At 39.1% G+C, this 15,333-nt stretch overlaps 1 protein-coding gene across 1 annotated transcript in view; it reads right to left on the reverse strand.

Annotated features, from left to right (window-relative positions):
* Nucleotides 1–15,333, reverse strand: part of PGGT1B (protein geranylgeranyltransferase type I subunit beta) — a 57,439-nt gene that overhangs the window by 21,151 nt on the left and 20,955 nt on the right. The window contains exons 3-5 of the mRNA XM_052646844.1: nucleotides 8,348–8,415; nucleotides 4,258–4,409; nucleotides 2,701–2,833 (exon numbers count right to left, since the gene is read on the reverse strand). Of these exons, the coding sequence (XP_052502804.1) occupies nucleotides 2,701–2,833; nucleotides 4,258–4,409; nucleotides 8,348–8,415 (353 nt within the window). The remainder of the gene's footprint in view (nucleotides 1–2,700; nucleotides 2,834–4,257; nucleotides 4,410–8,347; nucleotides 8,416–15,333) is intronic.

The raw sequence follows: 15,333 nt of genomic DNA on the forward strand, positions 1-15,333 counted from the left end.
TAAGACCCACATGAGAGGGAGCCCAAGGTGGAGCACCCTCCACTATTCAAGCGGGCGCCAGTGGCCTACGTAGACAGTGCAAGCCCCTTGTCTTGGAGCTTTATTGGTCTCCTGTGTAAACCAAGTTATTCAGCCTCTTTTCTCCAGTAATTTTCCTACTACACTATTCTTTCCTAACCTCTCTTTGTATTTCTAAATAAATAAATTTCTCCTCGCCGACTCCATCCTGCTTCGAATTCCCTGGATCCACCAGGGCTGGACCCCAGCACCTCCCTGTCCATGACCAACTCCCAGAGTCCACCCAAACCCAAGTGCATTGAGTCGGTGATGCCATCCAACCATCTCATCCTCTGTTGTCCCCTTCTCCTCCTGCCCTCAGTCTTTCCCAGCGTCAGGGTCTTTTTAAATGAGTGACAGTTACAGATAATAACTCACTTAATCAAACAAGAACCTAGAATTCCTGTTGAAATTAAATAAATAGATAAAGGTGAAAGGAAAGCTTTTTTTAACAGCAGAATTTTAACTGATAATTACAGAATGAATGGTAGAGCTGGAAAATCATCAATGCACGATAACACCAGAGGATAAAAGTTTGATGAGGGACAGGAAATTTACAGTCTCCAAGTATCTCACCATGAGATACTAAATATAATCACAAAGGGAAAAAAAGCTAATTTATAGAGAAACATCTGGCATACACCACCTTAACCAAGTGATCAAAGTTAACATCACCAATAATAAGGCGTATCAACAAGTTGTACCTCCAAATACAATGCACTAAGAAGAAAGGAGAAGGAAATGGCAACCCACTCCAGTACTCTTGCCCGGAGAATCCCAAGGACAGAGGAGCCTGGTAGGCTACAGCCCATGGGGTCACAAAGAGTTGGACACGACTGAGCGACTTCACTCAAGAAGAATGCGGTATTATTTCTGCAATAATCATGCCACAATGCCTATCACTGTTAGGGAAATAGGGGAAAGTCTTGTTCAGGCTTCAGAAGCAGGAGAGCAGCCCTGTGATCTGCTCTGACCTGCGTGGACACTGCCTGGATTCCATGCCTGTGGGCAAGCACAGCAAGTCAGGCAGCACTTCAGATTAGAAAGAGAATTTGTCTTGAAATTCTTGAGCCCGTGATGGTCTGGGCAACCCCTGCTCCCTCTCTGGAGGGTTTAATGAAATTCTATAGCTCATAAGGTGAAGCAAATCTTTCCACCTTGTAGAAAGACTGAAGTAAAACCATACCTGCATTTTTGCACACACACTGATGCAAACTGATGATGATATCAGTTTGTGGCCTAGGATTACGAGCAGAAGCCCCTGAAACTGCGATCTGAAGTCTCACTGGTGGGCGGACGCATCTCCCCTGGACTCTTCTCAACTGGGCCTCCAGATTGCTGTTGACAAGGGACTCCCTAGCGCTGTTCAAGTCTGGATGCAGCTCAGCCCAATTTTGTGATGTATACACTGTTACTTCTATTTTTTATATTTCTTTTCAAATTATCCTTCTTCTATAAAAAGTATAAATTGTTTATGTGCGTAACAATGGTTTCTTTGGCTAACGAATCCTTTGAATTGAAAACAAAAGTAAAACTTTTGGCAAAACAATCACCCATCTTTGTCTATAATATCAAACTCCTTTTGTCTTAAAACTTCTTTAAAGGTTTGTTCTTTCTGCCTCCCGAGGCTTTTAAAAATTTGTGCTATTGTATATTCTGCAAATTCTGATTTATATATTTAATTAAAAATAACTCTATTCCTCTAAAAACTTACATTTCTCTTCTGAAATATGGACTAGTAAAAGCTGAGCTAACAGCCTAAAATATTTTAATCTATAAAATAAAAATTTCATATTTAGTAAGTAAAATAAACCTGGGAAGCAGCACTTCTATTACTGTGATTTTATATGAAAGACTAAAAAGAAGAGCAAATGATATTTCTGGCTGAGACTAAGGTTTCCTTACTATTGTTGACAAAAAAAAAAGACTAACTATATTGTGTGAAAGAAACATTTCTACTTGATACGCTCCTTAAACCTTAGATTAAAAAAAAGAAAAAAGAACCCACACATAAAACTATTTAGAAACCAAAAGTGATCCAAAAACCTACTGTCAGCCCAATCTTGCTATTTAAAATGGCTTAAGGAACATCTCACACCCAATATATAGGAATAATCTCACCAAGGGCACAACAATTCTCCTTTAAGTTTGGCTGACTTCTCAAGGACCCCTACTAGGACAGGCTATCAACATTTACTTTGAGATTTTACTTTTTTTTGCTTCCAAGGCTGACCAATTTCTTTCCACTAAAGATATTGTTTCTTTGGATACAATCAGATTATATTTAAAATTTAATGGCTAAAGAGTCAATCTGTCCTTGAAGATTATTTTTACATGGCTATTCTGGTATATGATGTACCTAGAAAGCAATCTTATTACCCTATTTCCAAATTACTGCTATTAATAGAAGAGATGAGGCATGCCTCAGCTCTCATCAGTCGTGTCCGACTTTTTGTGATCCCATGGACTGCAGCACATCAGGCCTCCCTGTCCGTCACCAATTTCTGATGCATGTTCAAACTCATGTCCATCGAGTCAGTGATGCCATCCAACCACCTCATCCTCTGTTGGCCCATTCTCCTGCCCGCTCTCCTGTATCAGCAATAATAACTGAAGGTGAGAGTCACTGGCGACATGACTCACCATGCTTCTTCTAATGTAGTTGATAGCCTTTTTCATGTCCATGCCAGACCAGTTGTTGAGCATATAGCAGATACAGGAAGCACAGTATACAAATCGCATGTCATTTTCACTGCCTTCAGGTACTGCACAAAAACTGAAAGTAAGAACAATATGATTTACTGTACGGCAATTTATTTGTACAGGGGGCCTTTGAGAAACAGCCACTTCATGTTTTCACTCACAGAAAAGCCTATCACTAATAACGGATTTAAAAATCATATACTACTTGCATTATTCAGTAAAGAACAGGACTATTAACTTGAATGATATAAAACTGCCCCTAAATCATCACTCTGCTCCAAAGTTCTGGTGTCCGGGTAGCTTAACCCATGACCGCAGCTACTCCTCTCCAGACGCCACCACTCCAGAGTAAGTTCATCCGCTCTCAGCCACGGGAAGCTGTGGCACAGTGGTCTGAGAATCCATGAGAGAAACAGGAGCAGGTGAAACCTGGCAACTGTTGGTTTTGCCTATGTAAAATTTCTTCTCAATGTACATATAGATAACCAGTATGATAACTGATCATATTGTTTTAATTTTCACCTATAATTAGTTTTCAGTAAGTAAGTAAGGTCACTCAGTCGTGTCCGACTCTTTGTGACCCCGTGGACTGCAGAGAAGCATGTAAGAGTGTTTTATGTCTATTATTTTATTTATAAACAAGGGTAGGGTAGCAGCAGCCAAAGACTACAGTGAAATACTGAGAAATCAGTGACGTGTACTTGCTGCGTTAAGTATTTAGTTTTATAGTATTTCCAATCAATGCCAATTATCTTGCATGTTTCCATTAATTTTCCCCTCATCAAGAGCAGTGTTTTTAAAATAATGACAGGAAAACAGAGACAACAGTAGACGGAACACAGATATAATATGGCGGGATTTGTTTGCCAAGTTCCCTCTTTAGACAGAATCACTACTGCTTTATTACTTCCAAGACTTAAAAAAATGCTTCACCTTCAAACTCTTTTTTGTTAGACCCATGACTCAAATCATCAAATATTAATGAACTAACTTCTTTTTCTAACCTTTAAAAATATCACAGAAACTACCTATACTAGAATATAATATTCAACATTTATCCCTTTTTCCCCCTATAACTACCTTAAGGAATAAAAGTTTAGACTAAATAAACTTTTAAAACATTGAGACTAAATTTATGTCTGCTTCAAAATGTTAATTTTTTACCTGAAAGGTAAATTAAAGTAGATCCTAATCCTGAAACTATTAAACCACTTATTTATGGATCACTTACTGTCTTCTTAAAAAAAAAAAAAAGAAATAAAAATGGAGTTCTATTATTGTGATTACTTTTATTTTCACTCACATAAGAAATATTTCATTGATCAGGCATTTAAACCATATTATACAGTGAACTTTTAGGTGGTTGGAATAAGAATTTATGACAAATTCTATAGGTCTACTATAGTACTATATTAATTTTTAGTTTCAAAAGATTTTTCTTTAAAAAAAAAACAAACAGGAGAGAGAGAGAGACAAGTAACAAAAAATGACCTGTACCTTCCATCTTCTAGCTGAAGGGCTCTCAAGCCTGCTAAGCAAGCTTCTTTATTTACCCGGCTTAGGTCATCTCCAAGAATAACTAGGCATGAAAGGCCAGTGTAGGTCATTGCTATGTGGCCACTGTCGTAAGGATGAGCAGTTCCAGGATTCTAGATTCAAAATTAATATAATGTTAATTAGAAAACTGAAATGAAATCTTACTCCATTATACAATTTGACAAGAAGTTTCAGTAAACAGTAAAATCAAATGTTGTTTTTACTGACTTGTATAGACATCTGGTAGAGAAAAATGAAACTCAATTTCATGTATGTCTCAACATATGTATTACTGCATACTATCCAGGCACGTAGTTTTAAAACTTATCCTCAAGCTTTATGGAAGTAGATCTGATAGTCAAGTAAGCCAAATTATTTCAACTTTCTATTTGATCAAGCAGATCAATTATAATTTAAGCCTTATAAAGTTAGAAAAGCACCTAGAAATAATTGTTTTATGCCATACAAATTCAAATTAAGTACCACAGTACTAATTACCATTTAAAAATAATATAAAACAATATAGTTGAAAAATCTTTTCCTATTTTCATATAGTTGAATTATTTTACTTTCTAATAACATTAACACTTAGAATAGTAAATAACAGAAAAATACAAAGGCTTAAGATACTAACATTGAAAAATTCTCTGAATAAAATAATCTAACTTTTAAAGTTTAGATCTCAAATGAGTATTGACTGTAAAGTGTTTTGTGAAGACTGTTAGACTAGTAATTGCCCAGGCAGAGCTGGGGAGTCAAACTAGGAAACTCGTATTACCAAAATACTTGCTGAATTAGTTTCACTGATTTGATGGTTCCAAGAAAACTACAAAAGTTATCAAAACTCTCTTAAGGTTTATAAAATATGCGACTCCTTGTAGGAAACCCTGTAGACTCCAGTTGGCACAGACATAGATAAAAGTAACTTAAAAACTTTTTAAAGTAAAAGTAAAAATGTAAAGCCAAGTAACTTAAGACTGCACATTACACAAAGCACTTAAAGTTTTATAATTATTTTCAAATAACCAATCCTATTAACTAGTTATTTTAAAAAGCTAATTTCACTTAAAAACATGTAAAATTTCACATTGTACTAATTTATCTCTCTGTTAAGAAAGTTTTGATTTTGACAGACTAAGAGCACATTTTAAATTCATCTTTCTCATAGGCTTTCTTTCTGTTTTAGTTGGGCTCATCAATAACTGCTTCAAATACCTGAATAACTGCTCAAAATACTACAAAGTTAAAATGAATCTTATACAAAGATTTGGGTTAAAGTAGACTCCACTGCTTTCTACAATAAATGTTAACCTCTACACTACTGAAAGGCATCAAATCCTGGCTCTATTACTCACTGGCTTGCCTCATTCTGAAAAATGGAGATACTAGTATCCACTTCACAGAGTTACTGTGAAGATTAAAGTTACTGCCTATACAGATGCCAGTTATCTTACTGATGATGATGCAAGTGCAAGGCAAATATCAAAAGGGCCACCACTTCTTTGGAGTCATGACCCAAGGGCGTTAGAACCACTTCATCAGAACACTTACCTGCATCAGAACCCTTAACTGACCTTCTGCAGTTCTTTACAGAATAAGTTTGTAAGGTGTTCAAATTTCCTCTAAATCTGAACTCACCCCACCTATCCAGTCTTACATATACAATTCCTTATATGGTCTTACAAATATGACAAGCAAATCTTCATTGTGGTATCTCTTTCATTCTGAGTTCCTCCTTAGAACTTAAGCTCTAATATGCCTGAATATTCTATTCCACATTTATAACTGACTTCTTAGAATTCTTTTTTGGTTGTTGTTGTTGTTCACCTGCCAAGTCGTGTCTGACTCTCTGAGACCCCACAAACTGCAAGATGCCAGGCTTCCCTGTCCTTCACCATCTCCTGGAGTTTGCTCAAACTCATGCCCACGAGTCAGTGATGCCATCTCATCCTGTCGCCCCCTTCTCCTCTTGCCCTCAATCTTTCCCAGCATCAGGGTCTTTTCCAATGAACCGGCTCTTTGCATCAGTTGGCCAAAGTATTAGAACTTACTTAAACTAAGTATCTGCTATGTTAAAAGCACTGTGGCGAATCCAAACATAAATCAAACGTGTACCTTAATCTTGAAGGAAGAAGAGAGGTCTATTTGAATAAGTAAAGTACAAAACAGGATGCGGTAAGTGCCATGGTGGAAATACAGTAATGCGTGGGTAAAGATTTTTTCTGCACGATGAGACTTGGTCAGGCACAGTGAAGAGGGGGCTTTAGGTAGGAGGGAAAGTAAAAGTAAAGCAGAGAAGGAAAACTCCTGGTTATGCAGTATGTCTTAAGGACAGTACATGGTTTCAAAGAGAATACGGCATCTGTTGGAAGAAAAACTGAGAAAACGGGGTTGAGAGGATCCATCAGTGTTTCTCAAAATGTATTCTGTGGCCACTTGCGGCCCTGAGCATTTTTCAGGTAAGTCAATGGCCTACAGGTGGTTTTAGAAGAAAAACTGATGATGTTATTTTATTTATATACTATATTAGAAAATCTTATTGCTCCCTCAGGTTCTCTTGGTTTCACCCCTCTCCTGGATTCTCAGCCACCACACTAACAGACAACTCCTCATGGGCCCGTATGATTCCACCAGAGCCTCTAGCTCCTTCTATCATTCAACATTCAGATTAATGCAACACAGAATGGAGTGGGACCCAGCTTCCCCAGAAAATGCCTAGATCTTGATGAAATAGGGCCATAAATGGGTTTTAGGAGACCCTGTGAACCAAAGGCAAAAAAGGTTTCTTTTTAAACTTTATTTTTGTTATTTTAAATATGCTTTGGGAGAGGGGTGAGGGGAAAAAGGTCCTTAAAGAAATGTTATCAAAGAACTGTTTTACTCCAACAAGTGTAGGTATACATCTGTAGAGGGTATAGTGCTGTGTAACGGTCATTATCATCAGGGTCATGACTTATAGATATCCTGTCCATTATGACTAAATGCAGAGCTATCTCTATTTAGCACTGGCTTAAGTTGCAAAGTATTTTATGCATCAGATAAAAAGAACAATTTTTACAGATCTTTTTTTCTAGATTCTCTAATAAAAGCAATGGGCATACGTGATTGGAGATACTTTAGCAAAGTCATATAACTCACATAGGCATGCCTGTCTACAGCTTAAGGCAAAGGAAGAAAGCTGAAGTGGTGCCTCTGTCAAATCATGTCACTTCCTCCAAAATCACTATTTATTCCAAATTTTTGAAGCAGAGTATGGAAAAACTGGTAGCATGCCATTTACCTTCAGTTTGGAACCAGATACAAATCTTGATGTACTCAGTGTAACCAGATACTGGCTTGTAACCATTATATAAGCAGGCTGATCCCATCTAGGAAAAAGTTTCTATTTTGTGAGGTCTTCCACAAAATGATAAAGCTTTTCTCTGCTTTCTATTGTAGAAAAATACTTTGTACTTAGAAGAAATACCTACAAAAGCTTGTTTGCAGTCTACCTCTTTGAAGAAGGAAAAAAGTTTCCGTCAGGACTCACAGATTTTCTGCACCTGCATGTACTAGTACCAAAGTCCTGCCTGAACCCTTGGAGACAGCCTGCCTTTGTCATGAAGGTCATCATAATTCATCACTACTTGGGCCTCGAATCGGCACCTTAGCAAGAACATTTTCATTCATTCCTAAGAAATGTGAACCAAATATAAAGTCCTACTATAACACATGGAAGGTTTCTTAGAGAACAAATGTACTCGAGTACTTTATTTCCATTTTCTCCAAGAAATCACCAATAATTTGTACACACACACACACACGCAGGTGCAATAGCAACAAAAACATAATTTTTGTAACAATAGGAATTCCTGTGGGTTTATATACTGTGCATTATTTCAGAAAGTAAAGTGGGTATAGCTTTCCCTTAAAGAGTTACAGTTCATAAAATGCATTTATTTAGGTACACTAAAACTTGGAAACCTGGTTCTTCCTATATACTTTCTTAGTTTTCTTACTAAAATCTCTACACTCCCCCCTCCTCTTTCCTCCTAATCCAAACAGAACTAACCTTTGATGGATTGAATGGAATACCCAGGTAGGAAGAGCCTCGGAAACCACAGCGATTTAGATTTGATCCTGGAAAATAAAAACATGTTCTTTTAAAGTGTACCTTATTTTCACACAGATTCTAATGCAGTTCAGTTATACAGTCTTTCAGAAAAAGCATATTTTAGTACCAAAGCTTTGTCACTATCTCCATTTTCATGCTACCTAATGCTGAATGTCTGCTCTAGGAGCTTTACGTGGATTTCTTCATTTAATTTCCAAACCAGTCCAAACCAAAACATGACTTCCTACCAGATACTTTTTATTTCAGCCTATGTCACTGAGTCAAAAATGTTTTCCTACCTTTTCTAAATGATGATTTTTCATGTGATCAACCTATTCAACCTCTCATGCTAAAGAACTGAAAGCAGATGCACTGATAATAAGTGACATGTTCACAGTAATAGCTGGTTAGCAATACAAATAGTCCCATCCAGTGCCTTTTAACCCTAACTCATAGCTTCTTCACAGGGGAGAAAGTTTAGGTATAAATTGTTCCACAGTTGCAGAAAATCAATGTACTTTACATTTTAGTATAAGATAGTCCTTCATTCTAAGTACAATACTTTGCACAAAGAATACTGAAGTTAGAACCTGGTATCTGCTTATTCATAGCATGTTTAATCACATAGATATTTTTCCTACCTAAAATTTTTCATTTTTCAAGATATCAATGGAATATAACTGGGAACCTAAGAAAGAAAATAGCTACACCCATGAAAAGGAATTCTTGTGCACTACTGATGGGAATGTAAACTGCTGTAGCCACTGAAAAAATTAAGACTAGAACCACCATGTGATCCAGCAATTTCACTTTGGGGCATATACATTAAAAAAATGGTGTCATTACATCAAACAGATTATCTGTAGTCCCATGTTCACTGCATTATCCACAATACCCCAGACATGGAAACAACGTTAAGTGTCCAACTATGGAGGAATGGGTAGAAAGCATGTGAGGCATCTATAGACAAACATGTATGTCTCGCACACACACACACGCGCGCGCGCGCGTATGACTCAGCCATCAAAAGGTGGAAATTATGCTTCTTGCAACAATATGGATGAGCCTAATTGGCATTCAGTTCAGTTCAGTTCAGTCGCTCAGTCGTGTCTGGCTCTTTGCGACCCCATGGACTGCAGCATGCCAGGCTTCCCTGTCTATCACCAACTCCCGGAGTTTACTCAAACTCATGCCCAGTGATGCCATCCAACCATCTCATCCTCCGTTGTCCCCTTCTCCTCCCGCCTTCAATCTTTCCCAGCATCACAGTCTTTTCAAAGGAGTCAGCTCTTCACATCAGGTGGCCAAAGTATTGGAGTTTCAGCTTTAGCATCAGTCTTTTCAATGAATATTCAGGACTGATCTCCTTTAGGATGGAGTGGTTGGATCTCCTTGCAGTCCAAGGGACTCTCAAGAGTCTTCAACACCACATTTCGAAAGCATTCAGCGCTCAGCTTTCTTTATAGTCCAACTCTCACATCCATACATGACCACTGGAAAAACCACAGCCTTGACTAGACGGACCTTGTTGGCAAAGTAATGCCTTGAGAACCCCATGGACAGCATGAAAAGGGCATCACACTAAGTGAAATAAACCATACAGAGAAAGACATACAGTGCATGTTACTTACATTTAGTAATCCAAACAAGCTGAACTCAGAGAGAGGAGACTAGTAGTTGTCGGGGCTGGCAGGGAAGATGCTGGCCAAAGGGTACAAACTTTGAACTGTAAGGTGAATAGGATCTGGGGATCTCATGTATGTACAGCATGGTGATTGTACTGAACAATACTATACTGTATCCTTGTGAGTTAATATGACCTTAAATAGCAGAACTTAAACTTTATCACCACACACACACAAAGGTAATTCTGGGAGAGGAATGGAGCTGTTAACTAACCTTACTGTGGTAATCATTTCACAGTATATATGTACATCAAATAATCATGCTGTACACCTTAAACTTACATATATGTCAGTAATGTTGGAAAGAAATTCAAAAATATAAATTTAAAAAATGGTTATACCCACATTAAAAAGGTAAGTGTGGTTTTAAGAACTATTAGAAAGTCAGCATGGCAGAAACAGAAGGCAGGAATGTAGTACCAACAGACTGTATATGCATTGCTATTTAAAAAAAATCAAGCCGACACACAATTTACAATAGCCAGAACATGGAAGCAACCTAGATATCCATCATCAGATGAATGGATAAAGAAGTTGTGGTACACATACACACTTGATTACTCAGCCCTAAAAAGGAACACATTTGAGTCGGTTCTAATGAGGCGGATGAATCTGGAGTCCATCATACGGCGTGAAGTAAGTCAGAAAGAGAAAAACAAATACTGTATATTAATGTATATATACGGAGTCTAGAAAGATGGTACTGATGAGCCTATTTACTGGGCAACAATGGAGATGCAGACACAGAGAAGAGACTTATGGACGCGGGCTGGGGGGAGGCGGAGAGGCCGGGGCGAACGGAGCGAGTAACATGGAAACACATACACTACCGCGTGTAACGTAGATAACCAACGGGAAAGTGCTGTATGACTCGGCGAACTCAAACTGGGGCTCTGTGACACTGGCGGGAAAGGGTGGGGAGGTGGGAGGAAGGTTCCAGAGGGAGGGGACACATGCATGCCTACGGCTGACTCATGTTGATGTACGGCAGACCAACACAATATTGTGAAGCAATTTTCCTTCAATTAAAAATAAGTAAGTTTTAAAAAAATAAGTAAGTCTGGGGAAAAAAATCAAGCTGACTTAAAAACTGGTTCTGAGGTGAGGAACTAGCTTCACATCCCTCCTGACTGGTGCACGACTAACCATGACTGGTTTCAGGCACTCGACACTGAGACAGGGCTCCCCTTGTGGCTCAGCTGGTAAAGGATCCGCCTACAGCGCAGTAGGCCCGGCTCCATTCCTGGGTCGGGAAGACCTGCTGGAGAAGGGACAGGCTGCCCTGGAGAATCCCATGGACTATACAGTCCACGGGGTCGAAAAGAGTCAAGCATGACTGAGCGACTCTACCTTTCACACTATTCAGTTTTATATCTCCTGAAATACTTAGAATAGTAGCTTATACATTAACTCTCTGAGTAATTTAGGAAACTTCTTCCCTAAATTTGGTCCCATCACTTCATGGGAAATAGATGGGGAAACAGTAGAAACAGTGTCAGACTTTATTTTGGGGGGGCCCCAAAATCACTGCAGATGGTGACTGCAGCCATGAAATTAAAAGACACTTACTCCTTAGAAGGAAAGTTATGACCAACTTAGACAGCATATTGAAAAGCAGAGACATTACTTTGCCGACTAAGGTCTGTCTAGTCAAGGCTATGGTTTTTCCAGTAGTCATGTATGGATGTGAGAGTTGGAAGAAAGCTGAAAGTGAAGAAGGCTGAGTACCGAAGAAATGATGCTTTTGAACTGTGGTGTTACAGAAGACTCTTGAGAGTCCCTTGGACTGCAAGGAGATCCAACCAGTCCATTCTGAAGGAGATCAACCCTGGGATTTCTTTGGAAGGAATGATGCTAAAGCTGAAACTCCAGTACTTTGGCCACCTCATGTGAAGAGCTGACTCATTGGAAAAGACTTTGATGCTGGGAAGGATTGGGGGCAGGAGGAGAAGGGGACGACAGAGGATGAGATGGCTGGATGGCGTCACTGACTCAATGGACGTGAGTCTGAGTGAATTCCGGGAGTTGGTGATGGACAGGGAGGCCTGGCGTGCTGCGATTCATGGGATCACAAAGAGTCGGACACGACTGAGCAACTGAACTGAACTCAACTTCCCTAAAGTTAAAACTCTGCACCAAGAATCTTCCCCCATTAACAACAAAAAAAATTACTTAAAAATGACTACCATCTAATGGTGATAATGATTTTGATGAACATGGTTCTCTCACTTTTGCTAAAAACTTTTCAATTGGTAGGGCTTCCCTTGTGGCTCAGCTGGTAAAGAATCTGCCTGCAGTGCGGGAGACCTGGGTTCAATCCCTGGGTTGGGAAGATCCCCTGGAGAAGGGAAAGGCTACTCACTCCAGTATTCTGGCCTGGAGAATTCTATGGACAGTCCATGTGGTCGCAAAGAGTCGGACATGACTGAGCAACTTTCACTTTAAATTGGTAAGCCATTTAAGACTTGCTAATGCATCGTGAGTCATAAAAAGGCTCGTACCCTTTGACTTGGTAATGATGCACATGAATATCCACTCCAGTAACTTCAAATATGAGATGACCATATGCACAGAATCACTCAGGGTAGTATTTTGATGATAAAAATTTTGAAGTGACACAGAAGTCCAATGGGTTAAATATATAACATATTGCATCTACTCGAAGAAAAGCAATGTATCTACTCTATTAAAAGCAATGATTTGGGGAAACTGCATAGTAACACAGAGAGATAAATATAATCAAGTTAAGAGAAAAGCAGGATACAAACATATATGTGTATTAAGTTTATAATTAGGAAGTATACTTATCATCAAAGCTTCAAAGGGAATAAATATATTTTATGGGACATGAATAAAGCTGAATTTTGTCTTTGTCATTGTTGTCATCACAAATTACCACAAACTTAGTGACTTAAAACAACGCTCATTTATTGTCCCACAGTTCTGTAAGGTCAGAAGGCCAAGGTAGGTCTCCCCAGGCTAAAATATCTGTTTTATGTTGTAGGGCTACATTCCTTATTGGAGGTTCTGGGGAACAATCTGCCTCTAAGTTCATTTAAGGTTGTTTGGCAGAACCAAGTTCCTTGCAGGTCTCTATTCCCTTGCCAGGTCAGCTAGGGCACGCCCTTACCTCCCAGAGGGCACTCTTGCCATTTCCTGCTATGGGCCCTTGTATCTCAGAATACAGCAATGGGGTCCCAATCCTTCTCATGCTTAGACTCTCTCTGGCTTCCCCTTCTGCAGCATCTCTCCTTTGTCCTCCTTCCCCGCATTTTTCTCGTTTGTCTTCTATAATAAGGGCGTATGTGATTATACTGTGACTGTAACAACCATAGACAACCTCCATATTTTAAGATTAGCTGATTAGTAACCTTAACTTCACCTGCAGCATCTGTAGTGCCCCGAGTAGTGCTTGACTGAAAAACCAGGGAACAGGAATTATGGGGGGAGAGGAGGTGACATCTTCAGAATTCTGCCTAATACTCTTTCCATACTCCAAACTGGATATAACATTGTATTTTTTAAATTAAAAATGAATTACCCCTTCCTTACCAAGCTACGAGTGCCTCTATCCTTTTAGTGTCATTTGTTTTACTCCATCTTGAATTGGGTGAGGGGTAATGTTAAACGATATACTTTCCTAGGTCCGATATTTTATCTGAACCCTAAAAAGTTTTACTATTATTACTTAAACTTTTGCAATCAGCTTTTCCTTTTCCCCCTTTGGATTGCCTTTTTAAAAGTTATCCTTTCAAGCTACTGATCTGCTGACAGTTCTCTATGAAAATAAAATCCTATTTCTACTTTTGATGAAAGAAAGCTCTGATTCCATGTTTCAGGTTTGAGTTTATACTTCCCTTAAGAAACCTTCTGGAGCCCCCACTAAGTCAGTTTCGTATCGAGCTGATATATAGTAGGGGCTTAATAAAGGAAAGTTTCTTTAAAATAAAAATATCTTTTCTTCCATTTTCAAACAGGAGTACACATCATCATCTTAAAAAATTCGTCAGGCCATTCTTTCTGGTTCCTGTCAACATTTGTCTGCTACTATGAAGTCTTTTATAATGCTAGTAAGCTTACCTATTCATGATAACTATTCAAGTATAAATATGCAATTTATTACAAATTTACAACTGAATGCATATTCAGGATAAAGTTTAAACTTCTTTGGTAGGTGTTGCAACAGGGCATCAGAGGGCAGACACACTGAAACCATACTCACAGAAAACTAGTCAATCTAATCACACTAGGACCATGGCCTTGCCTAACTCAATGAAACTAAGCCATACTCGCAGGGCAACCCAAGACCGGCAGGTCATGGTGGAGAGGTCTGACAGAATGTGGTCCACTGGAGAAGGGAATGGCAAACCACTTCAGTATTCTTGCCTTGAGAACCCTATGAACAGTATGAAAAGGCAAAATGATAAGACACTGAAAGAGGAACTCCCAGGTCAGTAGGTGCCAATATGCTACTGGAGATCAGTGGAGAAATAACTCCAGAAAGAATGAAGGGATGGAGCCAAAGCAAAAACAACACCCAGCTGTGGATGTGACTGGTGATAGAAGCAAGGTCCGATGCTGTAAGAGCAATACTGCATAGGAACCTGGAATGTCAGGTCCATGAATCAAGGCAAATTGGAAGTGGTCAAACAGGAGATGGCAAGAGTGAACGTCGACATTCTAGCAAACTAAAATAGACTGGAATGGGTGAATTTAACTCAGATGACCATTATATCTACTACTGCGGGCAGGAATCCCTCAGAAGAAATGGAGTAGCCATCATGGTCAACAAGTGAGTCTGAAATGCAGTACTTGGATGCAATCTCAAAAATGACAGAATGATCTCTGTTCGTCTCCAAGGTAAACCATTCAATATCACAGTAATCCTGAAGAATCTAAGCTACTTCATTTTGTTAACAGAAAAACTCCATTTAGTAAGGTTCCGGGAAAAGAGCCTTTGGAAATCCCCTGACCTCACCCCACCACCCACGAGCCAATCGGACCCAGACCAGAATCTCCTGACTTAACGTTCAGGAACTTATGGTCTACCTAGGTAATAGGGACCAATCAAAAACCAACACACAACCCTTTGAAAGAAAGTGACCAATCAGACTTCCCGCAACCTAGAAATTTTTTCATGAACACTCCCGATATAAGCAATGTAACCCAAAACTCAGGGCTCCTCCCTATAGCTGCTGCGTTGGTTAACGGTGGGAGCCCCAGCTCGAGCTTGGTAATAAAGACTCTCTTGCTTTTTGC

This window comes from Budorcas taxicolor, chromosome 10, assembly GCF_023091745.1.
Source record: "Budorcas taxicolor isolate Tak-1 chromosome 10, Takin1.1, whole genome shotgun sequence".
NCBI lineage: Eukaryota > Metazoa > Chordata > Mammalia > Artiodactyla > Bovidae > Budorcas > Budorcas taxicolor.